Source organism: Carcharhinus amblyrhynchos, chromosome 15 (genome assembly GCF_965287045.1).
Source record: "Carcharhinus amblyrhynchos chromosome 15, sCarAmb.v2.hapA, whole genome shotgun sequence".
Classification (NCBI taxonomy): domain Eukaryota; kingdom Metazoa; phylum Chordata; class Chondrichthyes; order Carcharhiniformes; family Carcharhinidae; genus Carcharhinus; species Carcharhinus amblyrhynchos.
Window position 1 is genome coordinate 55,901,297 of NC_137338.1, and position 19,749 is coordinate 55,921,045.

A 19,749-nucleotide genomic window follows, 5' to 3' on the forward strand; every position below is an offset into this window, starting at 1 on the left:
GTAAGAGACGGATGTCACTTCCCCATTGTCCAGAAGGTGGCTGCCTTTCATACATTGTTTCTTTTATCTTTTTTCTAAAAGGAGGCACACTGTTAACGTTACAAAGAAGAAATCTCAATGAATCGAGAGCAAAGCATTGTACAGGTGTGGCATGGATGGGGGCCAGCAATGTGCGCAAGCGTTGGAGCTGTTGAGCCCTTTTAACTGTTGTAAGTGGGGCTCCTCCCAGAGTAGATACAGGAGAGAGGAGCTGAGAGGTAGGAACAGTTCAGGGAGAGGAGCTGGGAGGTAGGAACAGTTCAGGGAGAGGAGCTGGGAGACGCACACGAGGTGAGTCAGCTAGATCTGCCTTGCCACTAACTGCACTGAGCGCCTATGTAGTACTTGCTGCGTGGATTGCATTGTTAGCTGTTTCATCTGTTTCGTTTATCAGTTTTAAACAACTTGCGAGCACTTTTTTTTGGCTTTGAAATATGTTCGGATTGTTCATTATCCGTCGCTGTAACTTGAAGTTAAAGGGCAGGAAAGTGGTTGAAATTCCAGCAACATTAATTTTTTTTAAGCTCAGCTGGTAAACTTAAGTTTGATTAGATTGTCTTCTGCTTTCTAGAAATAAGAAATAGGAGCAGGAGTAGGCCATCTAGCCCTTCGAGCCTAATGCTGCCTGTTATGAGAACAGAGTTGTAGTTTGTGATATTTCAAAGCGGTTTTTATTTTCTTTCACCGGTTAAAACACTCGAATCAGTCCTGTAAATAGATGCTGCCTATTGGGTGTGGTGCATTTGTAGCTCTCTTTTAGTGTATCTTCAACCTATTCTTGTGATGTAACCAGAAAACCAACACGTAATTTAGGCGAGGTTTTGGTTTAGTTTTTTTTCTTAGTGTAAATGACCAAATACTTTTGTTGTTAGTGGCCCTGGTTGTAAATCCTTTCCCAGTTGATGACTTGGATTGTTGGCATTTGTCTCTCTAAGAATGTTGATGAACCTGTTACCACCTAACAGCCTCTGAGCCGCAGGCATTTTTTTATCTAAGGAGGGGATTTGGGGATGGGATTCCACAGTGCTTGTTCTACAATGGAATCTCAATGTTGGGTTAAGATATGTAAATATGATCACCTTTCCACATGGATTTGTATAAGATGTCATTTGAGTTGTGACTTTATTTGGGAGTTTTCTCCATTTTAAAATGAAGGTGTTAGGTGGAATTATTTTGGCTGCTGGCAGTCCTCTGCCATCCATCAAAGAAGTGATCACTTGATCAGGAATCAGGAGGCCACTGATCACTTTGAGCTTGGCCAAATCTTGATAATCCTAGCTGATCTCCCCAACCACCCAAAGGGAGAGTAACTGAGAGCTACACATATGCTAACTTTTACATACTTGATTTTCATCACTGTGCCTTCAATTATCTGTGCCTTGTTTTGAAATCACATCTACCCTTCAATGTGCTTTAATAGCAAATTATTTGATCAAGCGTTTTGTTGTTTGATGTAAAGCTGTGTTAAAATACAGAGACTGTTTTACTCGCTGTCCAAGTACAGCAATAGTTGTCTTGGCTGTGATCATTTTCACTCATGAGGTAAGTGTTGTTAGGTAGGCCAACGGTTGCCTGTGTGAAAGACAACTGAGCCACCTTCTTGAAACATTGCAGTCCATGTGATTTAGAGATGTGCTGTCCCAATCCTATTGGGAAGGAAGTTCCAGGATTTTGACCCAGAAACAACTCAAGTCAGGATGGTGTGTGACTTGCATCCACAGCCCTCCATCTTCCAGGTGGTAGAGATGAATATAGGAAGTGTTGTCAGAGCCATGATGAGTTGCTACAGTGGATCTTGTAGGTGCACACTTTTAGCACTGATAGTCATTGATGTAGCCACATTTCTGTCGGGATATTTGATTTATTATTGCCACGTGTATTAACATACAGTGAAAAGTTATGGTTTCTTGCATGCTATACAGACAAAACATACCATTCATAGAGAAGGAAACATGAGAGTGCAGAATGTAATGTTACATCATAGCTACGGTGTAGAGAAAGAGCAACTTGATGCAAGGTAAGTCCATCCAGAAGTCTGACAGCAGCAGAGAAGAAGCTGTTCTTTAGTCAGTTAGTATGTGACCTCAGACTTTTTATCTTTTTCCCGAAGGTGGAAGAGAGAATGTCTGGCTTGTGTGGGGTCCTTAAATATACTGGCTGCTTCACTGAGGCAGTGGGAAGTATAGTGAGGGTCAATGGATGGTTTGTGTGATCGATTAGTCTACATTCACTACCTTTTATAGTTCCTTGCTGTCTTGGGCAGAGCAGGAGCCATACCAAGCTGTGATGCACCATAGAAAGCATTCTTTTTGGTTGTACCTGTGAAAGTTGGTGAGAATCGTAGCTGACGTGCCAAATTTCCTTAGTCTTCTGAGAAAGTAGAGGTGTTGGTGGGCTTTCTTAACTATAGTGTTGGCATGGGAGACCAGGATAGGTTATTGGTGACCTGGACACCTAAAAACTTGAAGCTCTCAATCTTTTCTACTTTGTCCCCATTGATGTAGACGGGCATGTTCTCCACTATGCTTCTTGAAGTCGATGACAATCTCCTTTGTTTTGTTGACATGAGGGAGAGATTATTGTTGCCACAGTAGTTCATCAGATTCTCTATCTCATTCCTATACTCTCGTCATTATTTGAGATCCAACCCACTACCTTGGTGTCATCAACAAACTTGAAAATCGAATTGAAAGGGAATTTGGCCACACAGTCATACGTGTACAAGGAATATAGTAGGGGGTTGCAAACACAGCCTTATGGGGCACTGCTGTTGAGGATTATTGTGGAGGAGGTGTTGATGCCTATCCTTACTGATTGTGGTCTGTGGATATATGTGGTCATGGGCTTAATTTTGTTTGGCAATGCATTTGCTACACTGTCAATCACGCCTATGGATGCTCTGTGAATTCATTTTGGTTTGAAGTCCTGTGGTGCGTGCATAGAAATCATTATATAAAACATGACTTGAGGATTTTTCACCTCCTGTGGGTTTTTAAAAGATCTGTTAATAGCTATTATAAAGAATTGGTAAGTGTATTGCCATTCTCTGCTACTTTGAACCACAACTTAGTTATAGTTATTCCACAACAGAGGAACCATCTGATTATAGGTTACGTTCTGAAACTAATGCAGCACACTCTTTCTGGAGATTAAATACCACTGAAATAAACTGGTAATTGTAATACGCCAAATATGAAGGCATTTAAACATCAAGTGTTTTCTCTTCCCTGTTTTCTATTTTAGCTGATCAAAAATGGCCAAAGGAACTTCTGGAGTGAGGGTTTTCCAAGGATTACTCATTTTTGGAAATGTGGTCATCATGGTATGTATTGACTGTTTTATTATTAAAGTATGTTGAATGTTGCTCTATTTAAGAATTGCATTGGAAGCAAGGTAATCAGTTATAGAAAAATTGCGTTTGTAATTTTGTTTTGCATATCCCTATTATTTCACATTTCCATGTTATTACCGCTGACTGGCACATGATTCAGTAGACAAGATTCTCCGGCCTCCATCTATATGTTTCCTGTTGGTGGGAGGCGACATTCTGTTGCTAGCAGCGGGATTCTCTGGTCCCACAACTGTCAATGGGCTTTCCCATTTGAAACCTGTGGGTAGAGAAGTGCTGCTGATAGAATTGGAGAATCCTAATGGCATGAGCAAATAGAAACGTTTTGCTGTCTATATCAAATAGCATATCAACTTCAAGAAATTGTCTGACAAGTAGCAGTGGTTCCAGTAGTACTAGGCTTTTGGAATCAAATATTGCAGATGTTTTCTTTTATAGTGGAATTTCCAACCCTCCAGGACAGATGAGGAGGAATTTTGTCTGAAGGTAATGAATCTGTGGAATTCTTCATCACTGAAGACTGCAGTGGCTGGGGCATTAAGTTTGTTCATGGCTGAGAAATTTTTAATCAGTGAGGGAATCAAAGGTTAAGGGAATAAAGTGGAGTTGAGGATTATCAGATTAGTCATGATTTCATTGGGCTGAATGGCCTACTTCTGCTCCTACATCTTATAGACACGACTGTATGCAACCTTGGGGAGAAAACAATCATTGGGACAGTAATTTTTTCTGTCATTTACTTTTAAATCTTTTTTACCAAATACAAAAATATTGGGAGGAGAAAAAGGAAAGGCATATCTATTGGGCAATGACATCTTTTGCTTTTCAATTAGCAGAGGAAAGCAGAATATCAAGGATGGGTGTTGGTTGAATAATGGTTGGAGTGGGGGGGAGGTGGGGGGCAAGTCATGTGGTGAAACTTGCAGGAACACATTCATTCACAGTTGACAACCCTACTTCAAATTAATCCAATTTGTTTGCTTCCTTGTGCTGGTACCAATCTAGTGAATTAGCTGAATTTTAACAAGTTGGCATAAAATTACTCCCAAATTTCAAATGTGCAAAATATCTGTGCTTTCTTTTCCTACAGCACACTAATGTGTTTGATCTAATCATTTTTTTTAAAGCCACGTCTTTCTTTTCTTCCACTATGGAAACAGCCCTTGCAAACATTTAATATTGAATCTTTACAATTCCCTAGAACCAAACCCTAATAAATCTTTGTCACTGTACCAGGTTATTATACTTTGAATTGCCTGACACTGACTCCTGTCCAGTTTTCTTACTAGCTGAGATTTCCCACACTTGCTCTCCCAATCCCTGCATTGCAATGAGATTAAGTTATCACTCACAACATTTCTGTTCCTTAGTAACTTGACTCTCTCTAATGTTAAATCCAGAATGACTTGATGTGAATTTGAATTTTTCTCCCAGCTAACTCTTGGTATTCGAAGTATCAGTTTGCCTTGTTAAAGAAAATACCTGCCCAAATAGTGGAAGCAACCATTTTGGCCTATAAATTGGGTGAAAGCCAAGGCAATCTTTTATTTTGCCTTTTTTGATTGAGAAGGCTATCTAAACTAAGACTTCCCTAATACCTAAATCCTATTCAAAAAATTGTAATTTTTTAATATTTTCTGTGCTTGGCAATAAGTTTCCTTCAAAATGAGATTCCCATGCTTGGTATTGAAGATGAAATTATAGGTGTGTTTCTCATAGGGTGGTTCCAACATTTCCCAATTGCTGCTTGGGAGTGGATGGATTTCTTTTGATGTGTGTAAACGCAAGGAGGAAACTGAAATAACAGATACCTGTACCAATAGAGTAACTAACGTTGGCATCTGATGTGAACACAAAAGGTTGCTTTGTGTAAGTGATATTTGGTCATTTATACAGATTCAGAAGGTCTTGAAAGACTGGGAATGTCATTTTGAAGGAAACTTACTGCCAAGCACAGAAGTACTTGAAAGACTGCTCTTTTGTGCTTGTTTATTGAACAGGATATTTTGATTGGGTTCTAAATAGTATAGCTCAAACTTGTATAATATTTTTAATGAAGGGTGTATGGACTCCAGCTTAGAGCTAGAAATGAGCAAGGATTGTTAACACCCTGCTGCTGCACTTCAGTAACTTAATGGTGAAGGCACTGTTTAGGCAGGGAGCATTCCACATGCAAAGTGTCTGTGTGCTGAGCTGATCAAAATCATGGTATTTGGTGCCATAAATGGTTTATGTTCTTGGATGATGTTGGAAATGTGAGTGGGAGAGATCAGATATTACAATTATAGGGAAGATATCCTCATCCTCAATTTAGGATGGGCTTGACAAACGGATATTTGACAGGAATGATAGGCTTTTTAAGTTTCACCCGCAGGTAGATTAAATACATTTTTGTAATGGGATGGTGAATGAGAGAATTAGTAAGTGCTCATTGAGAATTTCAATGGACATTTTTATAATGATGACTGCATTCCAAGTTCTTTAATGCTTTCCACACCTTCTGGAATTTGCCGCTGATGTTCCTGTCTAGTCCTCCTAACTAATCTTGAAATCAGCACAGAATCTCAAGTTCAAATAATGTGCTTGGTCTCTGGAATTTGATTACTGGAAGAATAATTGTTGGATGTTTCATCTCATTGGCCTCTTTAGTTAGAATTTCTTTCTGATGTTTAGCTGATCTCCTCTTCAGCTGCAAACTAAAAGACTGGTTCAGTCTTTTAATTGGCGCCTCAGTCCTAAGATGAAATGTTTCTGTTTGTATGGTGAGTTGCATTTTGAGATAAAAGATTTAAGAACTGTCTATTAACTCTCTCCTCCTTCTGTTTTCAGTTATGTGGCATTGCGTTAATGGCAGAATGCATTTTTCATGTTTCGGATCAGCACGGTCTCTGGCCTTTACTTTCAGCTGCCAACAATGATGATATTTTTGCTGCAGCTTGGATTGGACTTTTTGTTGGCTTCTGCCTATTTGTACTGAGCATTGTTGGCGTATTTGGAATCATGAAATCGGCGAGGAAGGTTATCTTAGCAGTAAGTTTCAATTCTTCCCAGCTTGTTGTGATTTATGAATCACTTCTACCATTTGCATTCAGTTATGGGTTTCCCTGCCCCAGAGCATGACCTGCCTTTTTGAAGAAGTAAGGCTATGAGCATTGGTTTCAACCTGAAACACATCCTGAGTATGGTTTCCTTGAACTGAGCACTTTTCTAATCTAATTGTGGGCTTTACCATGTGCACAGTGAATTGTCACTAGTTAATTGATACATTGGGAGACATTCACCTGCCCTACTGCACTAATCGAGTAGCGTATGAACTAAAGGTGAAAGATTGGGCTTGCGTCTGATTTCTTACCTCCTAATATTGTTGGCTCTGTTCTGCCAATGTGCCTCACACCAGGGAAGGGCATGACCCTTATTTAAGTATTAATAAGATCATTTTAGTATCATCAGTGAGTCTGGGCTCACTTAGCTTTCCAACCTCCTCCAGTGGAGGTCTTCACTGACAAGGATCACAGATGATCCCCAATGGGGACCGATGTGATGGCGTCACTGGTGAGACTGAAGGCCATTGAAGCCCCTGGGTACTTGGGGGTGGGGCTGAGCAGTGCCCCTTGTAGCACTGCCCTCTGGGCATAAAGGTGGGGAATGTCCATGGTTGGGGGGGGCAGTGGAGGGAATGAATCTCAATCAGTGGTTGGGGACTGGTGGTGGGGGGAGGGCAAGGGGTGAAAGATGATAGCTGGCAGGGGATTGGAGGTGAGAGACTCAACATTCGTTCATGAGAGAAGATGTCTTGGGGGTTGGAGGGAGCCCTTGTGGGAGGTGAGTAGACCTCCTAATATACTGGGAGTAAGGTGCATGCCCACTGGCAGCAGAAGCAGTCTCTGCTGGTTTCTCTGGCAGGATTAATCTCTGTCCAAGGTCCTATTGGCATGAATCTCCAAACAGTGTTTGGATTATACAGTACCATAAATTATCAAAACTAAGCTCTGAGTTATTAAAACCATCTCTTTTAACACTTCAAATTTTGGGGGAAAATTCCACCTTTCTTTGTGCATTGCTTTTATAAAGAAATGAGAGAACAGTCAACTTCTGATTTTTAAATTGACTTTCCTTGGTTTGATGGATTTAATTACAATTACAATTACAGTTGCTATGGTGCATACCCAACTAACGAAGGCAGTTAAGTTCCAGCATGTCTGCCGGAATGAAACACTGCACCCTTTTCATGTAAAATCAATCTTGCTAGTACAACTATTCTGATTAGCAAGCTGTTAATCAAGAAATGTGCAGTGATTATTTTGTTCGTTGCAGTTTTAAGGTGCATACATATTTCTGTCCTGTTTTTCAGTATGTTATTTTGATGCTAATTGTCTACATCTTTGAAGTTGCTTCATGCATCACAGCTGCAACACACAGGGACTACGTAAGTAACCTTTCTCATTCATGGACAGCTTTATATTCATATCACTACTGAATATAAGGATCACAATTTGTAGCTGACTGGTGACATTGGCTAATGAATTGAAGTCCTATCTGGAATAGATCATGAAAAATTCCAGTGTGTGATTGTCATTTGGCATATTGGAAATCATTAAGATGATAGGGAGCATAAATTAACACTGTTATAACATAGAGTTTAAGCGGGCTTTACTCTGCTTCTTGCTATCCAGTAACAAACCTGTGTGCCTATTGACTATTGGCTGCCCAAGGTTAAGGAGGTCTCCCTGCTGGGGTACCTTTTTATCTGAGTATAATTTGCAGACAAAGTGAATTGGAACTTGAAAAAGTGCTATAACCTAAAATTGAACTATTTTCCATGGATTTGTTGGTGACCAGAAGATTTGATTTTCGTACTACAAGTTCTGATGGAAATCAAGAATAAACCAAGTTCAGCTGAGAAGATTGAATAAGTTTGGCAGCAAACATTTTGAAAACACTTATGACTAAAATTGGTTCTGTTTGATTTAATTGACTATGGCCTTGTCACCTGGCTGTGGACATATCCAGTTTGACCTGAGCTCCAACACAATGGCCCAGATCTTCTGTTCTCGGAGGGTTGTACCCTGGAGAATTTATAGATAGTTGAAATCAGCACCCGAAGATTCGAGTTTGCAATGGTGGGGAGACACAAGCACTGCATACTGATACCTCCAAGGAAGATTCCCTCAGATTTTCTCAGCAGCAGAAGGCAGTGTGCTGTTCACTGGTTCTGGATCCTCTGGTCCTGCCAGTATTGATGCGAATTCCCACTGAAACCACCCCATGCCACTGGAATCCTGCAGTGGGGATACACAACAGGTAAAAATTCCACTGGTGTGTGAACAGCTGGAAAAGTCAGGTCACATTTTATACCTGCAGGTGTACCTCATACTACATCAGAACTTGTAGTATGAAATTCTAACCTTCTGGACACCTACAAATCCAAGGAAAATACTTCAATTTTAGGTTATAGCAATTTTGCAAGTTCTAATTCACTTTGTCTGCAAATCATACTTGGATGCAAGGTACTCCAGCAGTATCCCAAGTAGACCTCCTTAACTTTGGGCAGCTCAGAGTCATTAAGGACACACAGATTTGTTACTGGATGGCAAGAAGCAGAGTAAAGCCCACTTTAAACTCTTTGTTATAACAGTGTTAATTTATGCCCCCTATCATAATGATTTCCAATATGGCCAAATTCTTATATTAAATGACAAGTGAAGGTGGAAGGCAACACCTCCACTTGTTGCCCTAGCCCAAATTATCCTTAGATGATTTTTTTAAAATCTTGAGAGTTCATTTCATTGGACTTTCTCGTGGGTTAGAATAGCTTGTACATTTTTTTTTAAACACCTTCCGAAAAAATTATTTTGCAGTTAGTTCCAAACTTCTTCCTCAAGCAAATGCTCCAGTTGTATGACAACAAGAACTGGCAGAATGATGATCAGTTCAGAAACTACGTGGGTCTCACCAAATCTTGGAATCGCGTCATGACTGAGGTAAGTAAAGCAGGATAGGGGAAGAGAGCTTATATATTGATGAAGTTGGCTTTAAGTGATATTAGGATGGAACAAGTAGAGATGAGTAAACTAAAGTATGTACGACTTTCTTAGGATCCAAGGTCAGGATTTGAAAAGTTATTGGAATAAATCTTATTACTTTATACAATAGTGTGGGACAGAAAATGGATCTCAGTGAATGGTTTTTCTTTTGTGGGGGTGGACGGACAGGCTGGTGAGAACTACTGATCATTGAGATTCTGAATTTTGGAAGATTGGTCTATGTCTCAGATGAGACAACAAATTCCTCTTGTGGGTCATCAGTGTTCATTTGCAAGTTTGACTCAAGTCTTGTCCCACTTTTCAAACAAAAAAAATTCTAACTTTTCTTCCATCTGTTTATCTTCTAGCTGTGTTCTGACAATCCGTAAAGCTGATCTCATTTGTCGGGCAAAATTCTCAGGCCTCCCCTCAGATTTCCTCAGTAGCAGGAGGCAGTGTGATGTTCACTGGTTCTGGATCCTCTGGTCCTGCCATTACTAATGGAAATTCCCATTGAAGCCACCCCATGCCACTGGAATCCTGCAATGGGGGCAACCACTAGTGGAAATTCCATTGGACAAGCCCAACCACACTTTCAGAATTACCATATTTCTAACACTTATTTTGCCAAACTCTAAGTATAAAGTTGCATTAAGGTATTTTGTCACATTATGCAGGCAATCCACTAGCTGTTTAAGTTTTTTTTTCCAGCTCTTCTGCTGTGAGAAAGAAGGAATTGTTTAGGGGTGGGTGAAGAAAGGATGATTTGCTTGACCATGTTTTTTTTTGTCTCTTCAGGAGACAGCGTGCCTCTGAATATTTTTTTTCTTCACACTTTTTTTTGCAGAATAATTGCTGTGGAGTAAATGGACCAGAGGACTGGATTAACTTCAACTCTGCATTCAGATCGACCCACTCAGATTCTGACTTCCCCTGGCCTCGAGAGTGTTGTGTAACCAACTCATTTAATACGATCACGGGGTTGGATGCTTGCAAACTTGGTGTTAATGGTTACGTTCATAGGCAGGTAATGTAAAGATTGGATTATTCAACTTCCTTACTACAACTATACAGGGCATTGGTGAGACTGCACTTAGAGTACTCTGCACAGCCTTGATTTCTTTACTTGAGGGATATAAAACTAATTTCTGGGATGATGGTGTTGTTTTGAGGATATGGAATTCCAGAGACAGGTCTTTTGAAGGATTGCTGGGTGGCCTAAAGAAAAGGGTGCCTCCAGACAGAAGGAGCTTCTGATCGAAGCACCTCCTTCCTACCCAAGATTGACTTTTGTCTTTCTAACCCTAACATGAGGCTGAGTGGTTATTAAATGGCCATGAGGTGCCCTTTAACAAGGGCAAGAGTAGGCTTCCCACCAGAGACCCTGCCCACTTCAATGTAAAACTCTACCCTGGAACTAAGAATCTACTGATGACCATGAAACCACTGCCAGTTGTAAAAGTCTATCTAGTTCACTAATGTCCTTTTAGGGAAGGAAATCTGATGTCCTTACCTGGTGTGGTTTCAGATCCACAGCAATGTGACTGATTCTTAAATAGCCTCTGAAATGGCCTAGTGAGGCACTTGGAGGGGCAATAAATGTTGGCTCAGCCAGCAATCCCCATATCCCATGAGTGAATAAAAGTAAAATTAGCCATATAAATATGTGGTAAGAATAGGTCAGAAACTTGTAATACTGTGGTGAGTAACTGATTTCCTGACTCCCGAAGTCTGGCCACAATTTAGGCACGAGTTAGGAGTGCTCCGCAATGTTGTTAACTTACATAAGAACATAAGAAATAGGAGCAGGAGTTGCCTGGATGAGTGCAGCTCCCAGAAGCTGGATGCTATCCAGGACAAAGCAGCCTACTTGATTGGCACTACATCCACAGGCTCACTCCCTCCACCACTGATGCACAGTGATAGTATTGTGTATCATCTCCAAGAGGTTGCTGACTAGGTGATAGTGATGCAAGGAAAGGAATACACACAAGGGTTGACAATGACATTCTACAAAACAACTTTCAAAGGAGTTTGTGACATCAGTTTTGATTATCAACTCTTCCTCATACAGAGGTTAGCCAGGAATGTCAGGAACCAATCACAACTTCCTGTGGATAGAAAAGGGAAAACAAGACTCTTGTACATGATGATAAAGATGCAGTATAAGAATAGAGTTGGAAGTTAGCTTGAAAATGAACAAGGTGACTCACTGAAGTATCATACTGTTCATTTTCAAATTATATAAAGATTTGAATAGCTGTTCTGAGTTCCTATCCAGTTTTATATCTCTCTTTTTGGAGAGATCAGAGAACTGTGCACAAAAAAAATCTAGTTCTGATCGTGGAGGTGCTGATGTTGCCACACTGGGTAACAATGCAAGTCAACTCAAAAGTAAGTACTGTGGATGTGTTTATGGAGTAGTTGGAGAATGTAACTATGGCAAATCCAAATTTGCAACCATTTTCAGTGCCAGGTTTTCTCTCTCTTTGTCCATATTCAATGAGTCTGTATTCTACAAATAATGATTCCTTTTGTGGTCTGCTTCAACTGTACATGAAATACTACCATGTGTTCATTCGGTTCAAGGTGATCAATGAATCCAAAGGTGGAAATGTCAGTTCCATGACCCATGAAGTTTGATATTTTATTTGTATAATGTATTGAAAATTGTTACACAATGCAATTGCTTTTCTAACATGCCTTTCTTTTTTATTGCAGGGATGCTTTGAATTTATCTCTGGTCCTCTGAATAGACATGCTTGGGGTGTGGCATGGTTTGGATTTGCTATCCTCTGTTGGACTGTAAGTGCTTTTTCTGTGCTCATTTTACTGCTAATTAATTCATCATCTTGCATGCACATTTCAATGCTGTGTGATAGTTCAAGTTTTAGTTGTGCACAATCCCTCAAAACCTTTTGTGTGAATGATTTTACTTGGTCTGTGCAGTTTGCAGGCTGCCATGTTGTTCAGTGTGAACATTGTGAATGAAAGCTGCTGGTCCACCTTCTGAATATTCCTTGGTTTTGTCAATCCAAGCTAATCATTGCAACTCACCATAATATTTAATTGTTTTTTAAACTTGGTGCTGGATATAAAGCTAAAGCTGCAAATAGCTTTATTTTATTATGTTTTAGATTTTCTTAATTGCTTTCTCTGCTCCCTTTTTTTCTCAAAACAGTTTATGCTGGGTTTTGGCTCCATTTGGGTGCGACTCTCTCAATGGCCATTCACATGTTGCTTAGTTGTGATGCCTGCATTATTCAACTGTGGGGAAGAAATCGCCGCTAAACCCAGATTTGATTTTTGTGTATGTCTTAGTCTAGATTGCTAAATTCCACTTTAAGTTTGAAATCTTGTATTTCCCTCCATGGCCTAGGATGCTGGGCAAACTTTGGAGATCTAGGGGTACTCCAATTGTTTCAGTTTAGATTCTAGGCTACATGGCACAAGTAATTGAGCAATGAAAGGAGGCTGTTTTTGGATGTTTTGTTGACTGACGCAATAGTATGTTACCAAGTAGACAATATGCAGAAAATGGGCCTCTCAAAACTCCCTTCAATCTGTAACTCTATTCAATTTAATTGAAAGTGATCTATTTGCTTTATTTTACTTGAGGCTCGTGTCTCTTGGGTTGAGTCATGCCTTGGGCTGAGGAAAACAGTGAAGGGCGGGTCTGAGGGAAAAGAGGAGAAAATGAGGGCTGTGGGTTGATGCTGAACTCTTGTCTAGAAACCAAAACCTAGGTTGATGTTGTCATGGTTGCCCTCTTTTAAATTGCTTGTTAAACAAAGAACATCGCATTTCAGACAGGAAGCAGGATATTTCTATGGCATCTTAGCTGTAATTTATTCTACCTACATCATGACTAAACAGATTAGCACATTCTTATTATCTTGAACTACTTTGGGTAATACTGGAGGAATTGCTGCTTTGGCATGTTATAAATGGATAATTTGGCATGAACTTTACTATGCAAGCTGACTTGTTTGTTTTTCTTGTTTCAGTTCTTTGTCCTTGCTGGATCAATGTACTATTATGCTATACTGGAGAGTTAAAGCATGGCACTGGACTTCAAATATATGGGCTTGAAATCAAATGTGTATGCAGTCCTACCCCTCGTGGCAATACTGAGGACTCTTAACTGAACCTGTGAAGTATTGAGAGTAACAATAATCTATTGTATTCAGTTGATAGTCTGTTACACCTCCACCTGTTGGCCTGATGAAGGCCTTTTTTAAATAGTTGTAATTTCTGCCTTTTTAAGTCCTATAAATTTGTTAAATAGTTCTAAAAACTGCAATCCTCTTGTATCTGACATTCAACCCAGCAATTTGTTGTCTTTTGTATGTCCTGAAACTAGCTTCACCATAAACAGTTCACCTCCCTGTAACTTATCAGTTGGTGATAAGAAAGGTAGATATTTCAACCAGTCCTCTAAAGTGACTTCAAATGTAAGGGTTGGTGAGTTAGCCCTTACAGATTGGAGAATAGATAAGCCATGTTCAACACTCAAAATAGCTCATCTGCTTGTTAGTTATGTTAATAATTAGAATTGAGCATTACAAAATTAATTTTTTCCAAGAGGGAATGACTTAGAAAGAGACCCAAAACTTAACTATTGTGTAGCAGAAAAGTATGAGCAAGCTTTATGGTCTATCCTCCTCCCTCTTCTAACTATACAATTTAAATCTACATGTTATCATCACTCTTCGAGCAATAAAATGGTCTGTGCCAGTGTACAACCCCACATGTAACCTTAGCTGATATTGAGGTTGTCCATGTAAAAAGATTGAAGATATTATTGGAGGAAACTTAAAATTCAAGTACTGCTTTATAGGTGATAATGTATTTGGTACCTTTCCACCTCTTCTGTAAAAGGAATATTAAATGTGTAATATATGTATATTGTGGGGTTTCTTTTATATCTTTTCTAATGTATGAAAGCATTTAATTTTTAAGAATAAATTATTAATCTTCAGGTCAATGTGGCAGTTGATTGAATGAAACTAGGGTGCTTGCAAAGCTGCACCATGTTGAGCTACAGAATTCTTCAATAAACCAGGATCATCTCTCTCTTGCATAACCACCTCAAAGGTGAATGAATCAGTTTTATCACAAAGCACCATTTTATTCCAAATGCAGTCTATTTGGAAGAATGACACTTGGACAGAGCTGATTTGAGATGCTCATAGTGAAGGCATTTAACAATCTAACTGCAACGTGGTTCTTCAGTTTTGATACGCTGGATTCTTATTGCTACACTTGGATTTTTGGAATTTGAATTATTCCTGCTGGAAGTAGGACCAGATGTAAATCTTGCTCCTCTCTTCATTGATCAGAAGAATGTGTTTGGAGGGCAACAGCTTCACTAAGCAGAATTCTGAAATAGTGCAAAGCAAAACAATTGTATGACAGGATGAGGGATCGGTGTGGAAAAGGAAAACATAGCAAAGTAGAAGGTTTTGAGGAAATTTCACGTCTGAGTGGTGGAGAATATTTCAGAAGCAGTTTGGGACAAGGTTTTTTTTGTTAACCAGACCAACATTTATTGTTCATTCTAGGTTTACCTTGGTTCATTCTAGGTGTACCTTAGCTTGAAGAATATGTAGAGTTCATGAAGTCAGTTGAAATAGATGTGCTAGAGATGAATCGGGTTTGAGGACAGAGCAGAAGTGAATAATTCAGTTTAAGTAAACCAAGTCAAACTGAGAGCACACGTAGCCATGGGTGAGAGGTTTGGAGAACAAATGGAAAATATCACACACAGATTTGAGCCTAGGGCAGGAAGGAAGCCAGAAGTTGAAAATAGCTTGGGCTATTGGAGGCTGAACAATATTGCTCTTATTTTACCAATGAATTGAAAGATTGTAATTGTGTTAACTTTCTTTGCACAACAAACCCAATTAGTTGCAAAAATGTCTTTATTGTGTGTGCAGTGCAGGAATGGTGATTTGGGAGAAGCCATTGCAAGCTTTGTCTGACTAAGTTTTAAACTTGAGTGAGTTGAGTATGAGCCGGTGCATAAAACCCAGCATCCTTACAAAGTTATTAAGTGACACTGGGGTATGGAGCCAATGGGAGTAATGAGACAGACTGAGTATCTTCTGTTCTGAGTGCTGTGGGGTCATTTTAATGCTTTTTCTTTACATATACCCTTATCTCTATTTTCAATCATTTTAACATGTTGAGAATTGTGCTCCCTTTAATCCAAGTTACACTTTTAAATGTGGTTGTGGCTAGGTGGTGTTGTATTTGATCCTGCCCACTTGATTTCAGTGGTTTTCAATCTTGGCTGAGGGTTGGTACCGTGCTTCCATTAAGACAGATTGAGATGTTCCATAATAATAACAGTTTGGAAAACACTACTGTACCATTGTTTTGACCTAGTACATTGTGGTCAATCTCAGTATACCCCAAAAAATCTTCCAAAGATGGGAGGAAGAGCCTTTAATTGCATGCAGATTCCAAGTGGTTCCAGTCTCTTAATGATACTCATGTGACTTTGACCCTAATTCCTTGGCCATGTTTGGTACTTGTGGTGAATCTGCAACACTCACCAAATGAACTGACACTTCTTATCTGGTGGAAGTTCAGTGCTATGTAAGAACGAAGATTGTTGTCAGCTGTCCTCCATTCAAGGATGTGTACTTGAGATTTGAGGTTTTGTCCCATGGATGATCTTTCAGTTGATTTCTTGACTTGCAGATTTGTAATCATTTGAGCTATCGCAATGAAATGAGATGCAAACTGTTGGATTTCTTTCCTTGTCTGCCTATTTTAATGTATTTTGGTCTTAACATGATGTAGTTTGGCAAGTTGTTGTTGCCATTTTGAACAATTGGGAGCAAGTTCCCCTCAAAGCCTACAGTATCATGTTTCAAGTGGAGCTTCAGTGTCTTTTGAAGTGGTTTTTTTATCTTTTCCCAGGAATACTGGACATTGAAAAAACAGGGGATGTGATGGATCTAGACACTGTCCAGTCTATCAGGGTTAATTTTGCAGGGGTTTGGTCTGAATATTTGTAAAACTAGTATTTAGGAAGGATGGGTAGTTGGAAAATAGTACAAATTTTTTTTAAAGCCAGAAATAGCTGAAGGTTAAGTTTTTATGGCAGGAGTGTTTCAAGTTCAGTGAGTCGGCTGAAATGGATTTTGGACCTTTTTCTAATTAACATTTTATCGTGGTAGAAGACCCTCTCATTTAGAGGGGATGGGTGAGTGGGGGCTAGAATCTGCCCCAGTGAACCTGGTGAATACAAGGTGACATCAACCACACATGTTAGGGGGTGAACATCATGGTGATACCCAAAACAAATGTATAAATTAACCCTTGATATGGCACTTGAGTTTAGGGCAGTTGCTAAACTGAAGATTTAGTTGATGTGTCACCAGTTTTCCAAGCAACAATTGGTCCACAAGGAAATTTAACACCTTTGCTCTATCTCTTACAAAAATGTTCCAGCTGATTCTTTCCTGAAATTGGATTTAATAGCTCTAATAGTTTGGGGATATGTTAAACCATGAAAGGAAACTTGTGATGACTGAGGAATATTGCATTTATCTTTGCAACTGTGAAAACTCTTCAACTAATCAGCAGTCACTATTACAATTTTTTTTCAAAAGCAGTTATTAAATACATTATGCTCCATTGATGTCTCATCATTGGCTGGTTGCAGCCTACTTCTGACTTGAACTTGGAAGTTGAATTCAACTCTCTCTAACACATTCTTAATTGTGGTTTGACATTGCCATCATGCAACAGGTATAAATTACAGCCATGTGAGGGGGGGGTTTAAAAAAACAGAAAAAGACATGCATTTACATAACCCTTTCACAACTACTGGCTGTTTCCAAGCACCTTGCAGCCAATGAAATGCTTAAGTGCAATAGTTGTAATGTGGGAAGCACAGCAACTAATTGTACACAAGAAGCATGTGCTCAAGTTCTGGAGTAGACCTTACAATTTTCTGACAGATACAAGAGTGCTTCAAATTGAGCCAGATTTGACACTGCATGAGGGAGAAGAGATTTTTTTTAGGTTCAAATTGGCGCACATGCATGCACTTTTGTCTTTGAGATGGCAGGTATGTAATAAGACAAACAAAAGGGGAAAATTAGTGTGTTATAGACAAGTGCTCCTGATATCTAAGATATTATGAATTAACAGGGTAACTGAGCTGCTGATCAAAGAGAGCCAGTATGGATTTTTAAAGAGCTTTGCAGAGCTGGCTAGAGTAGTGGACTACCTGAAATAATTTGATTAAAATTCCTTACAGGAGGCTGTTAGCAGAAGCTGTTAGCCCTAAAAGCAAATTATGAACGTGGTTCAGAAATTGGCAGAGCAGCTGGAGGTAATGAGAAAATAGCTGAGACCTGAATGAAAGTAGATAATGGTATGTGAAGTCCATATTTGCCCATGATGCAATATATTGTAAGCTGTATAGATAAAAGCAGAAAATTACAAAAAGATGTTAATAGTAAACGGGCAAATCTGAGGCCAATGGATTTTGATCTATGTGAACAGAAGGGTAATAAGGACTTTATAAATTGTGGAAAGGTAGAAATAGTGGCAGTCTGAAGAGTTGACTGGGGTTCTAGTTAGATCATTAAAATGTGAACAGCTACAGAAAAATAACAAAATTATTGAAGAAATGTTGGCTTTTACATGGCGATGACCAGAATACAAGAGGTCATGCCATAGCTACGCAAAGCCGCGGTTAGATTGCACCTGAACTATTGCACTCAATTCTGGACAACGCACTTTAAGGTGAAAATATTGGCTTTGGAGGGATTGTTGTGTACACTCCAGGTGTTAAATTACAAGATGAGATTATACAAATTAGAGTTTTATTCCTTTGAATTTAGATGGTGAGCTGGTAATCTGATTGAGTTTTAAGGTATTAGATGAAACTGAAAGGATATTTATGAAAAACTATTTCTGTTGTTTTGGAGAAACTGGGGCTAAGGACAAAGTTTGATTCCCTGGCAATGGGTCAGGTGAACCATGCAATACCCTGTGGCCTTTGGCAAGACTTTCGTATCGTCTGCAGGGAAACCCTTCGTGAGGGTGAGTGGAGTGGAAAATCCTGACCATATTCTGTATAAAGTATTGCTTTATAATGCCTCCCCAGCAGGCAAAATGAAAAAAGTCTAGAAAAATGTAACAGCATTTCATGGTAACATTGTTTGAGAAAGAGAAATAGACACGTATGAAGACACAAACATTCACACACACAAATCTCATAACTGCTACAGCAGGTGTGTTTGCAACAACTGTTATCTGTTCAGCTTTACATTTCTCATCATTGTCTTTGAATGAGGCACAATTATAATCTCACGAGGTTCTGCTCCAAAGAGAGAAAGCTCTTGCTTCGAAATACTGATGCTTTCGTTTCCTCTTTGTAAATTCCAACTTGATGTAATCCCCAGGTTTGGATTTTCAGTAGCGCCCAGTCTTAAAACTCAACCTGTCATTTTCAACACAAGGCATAACTTTATAACAGGAATAAGGACTGGAATGTGGGTGAGGCCATACATCTCAGTGAATGGCAGGACGGGTCCAAGAGAATAAATTGCTTACTCGTGTTCCTATGTACCTATTCCTATGGTACATTTTGAGTCTAGGTGTGTAATAATACTCTAGCTGTTTGGAATGAGTGAGCAGTTAGAATCTATTCTATATCTGGCAGAGGGAAAGAGTCCATCAAGAGACCTAGTAGACAACAGAATGCAAATATAAGGGATTTTATTCACCTGAGGTTTGAATTTTCAGACCGAACATAGAGGTGTTGCCAGCACTTTGACAACTTCCCCAGTATTCTGTGAAGCCTGACTCATTCCAGGAGCATTATGTAGTAGATGCCACATATCATTGGTATTTGGTTCTTGTACTGCTGCTTGCCAGTGTGAAGATGGTGGGCTCTGTCATGGTCATTTTCCAGCACCTGATGGTCAAAAATGCTGTCCAAGTTACTTCTGAAAGGATATGTGCCAGATACCATGTTAGCAAAGGAGTTTGCATGTATGGATGTAATGACTGCTGGCAGCATGTAAAGCAGGCAGATTATGATATCAAATCAGGACTGCAAACTGATTGACATCAACACTTCAGTTTGTAAACTCTAGCCTCTGCAACTTCACATAACTCAACACAATGTTGAAAAGTCTGATTGTCCAGCCACTCTGACAGTGAACTCCTCCTCCAGGCTCAAATACAGCCAGGCCGGGACAACAATCAGGCTTCTGCTGGTATGTGGCCATCTCCAACAGGGACAGTCTAACCAACCTGTCTTAGCATTCAACAGTCTTACTGTCACAGAACCCCACCCATCATCAA

General features: G+C 39.5%; 1 protein-coding gene across 1 annotated transcript; it reads left to right on the plus strand.

Moving 5' to 3' along the window:
• Positions 1–240: 240 nt before the first annotated feature.
• Positions 241–14,394, plus strand: LOC145353325 (uroplakin-1b-like). Its single transcript, XM_080203977.1, has 9 exons — positions 241–257; positions 320–330; positions 3,283–3,361; positions 6,218–6,418; positions 7,740–7,814; positions 9,247–9,369; positions 10,259–10,438; positions 12,133–12,216; positions 13,419–14,394. Exons 3-9 carry the CDS (start codon positions 3,293–3,295, stop codon positions 13,467–13,469), a joined length of 783 nt encoding a protein of 260 aa, XP_080060103.1. The 5' UTR covers positions 241–257; positions 320–330; positions 3,283–3,292; the 3' UTR covers positions 13,470–14,394.
• The last annotated feature ends 5,355 nt before the right edge of the window (positions 14,395–19,749 follow it).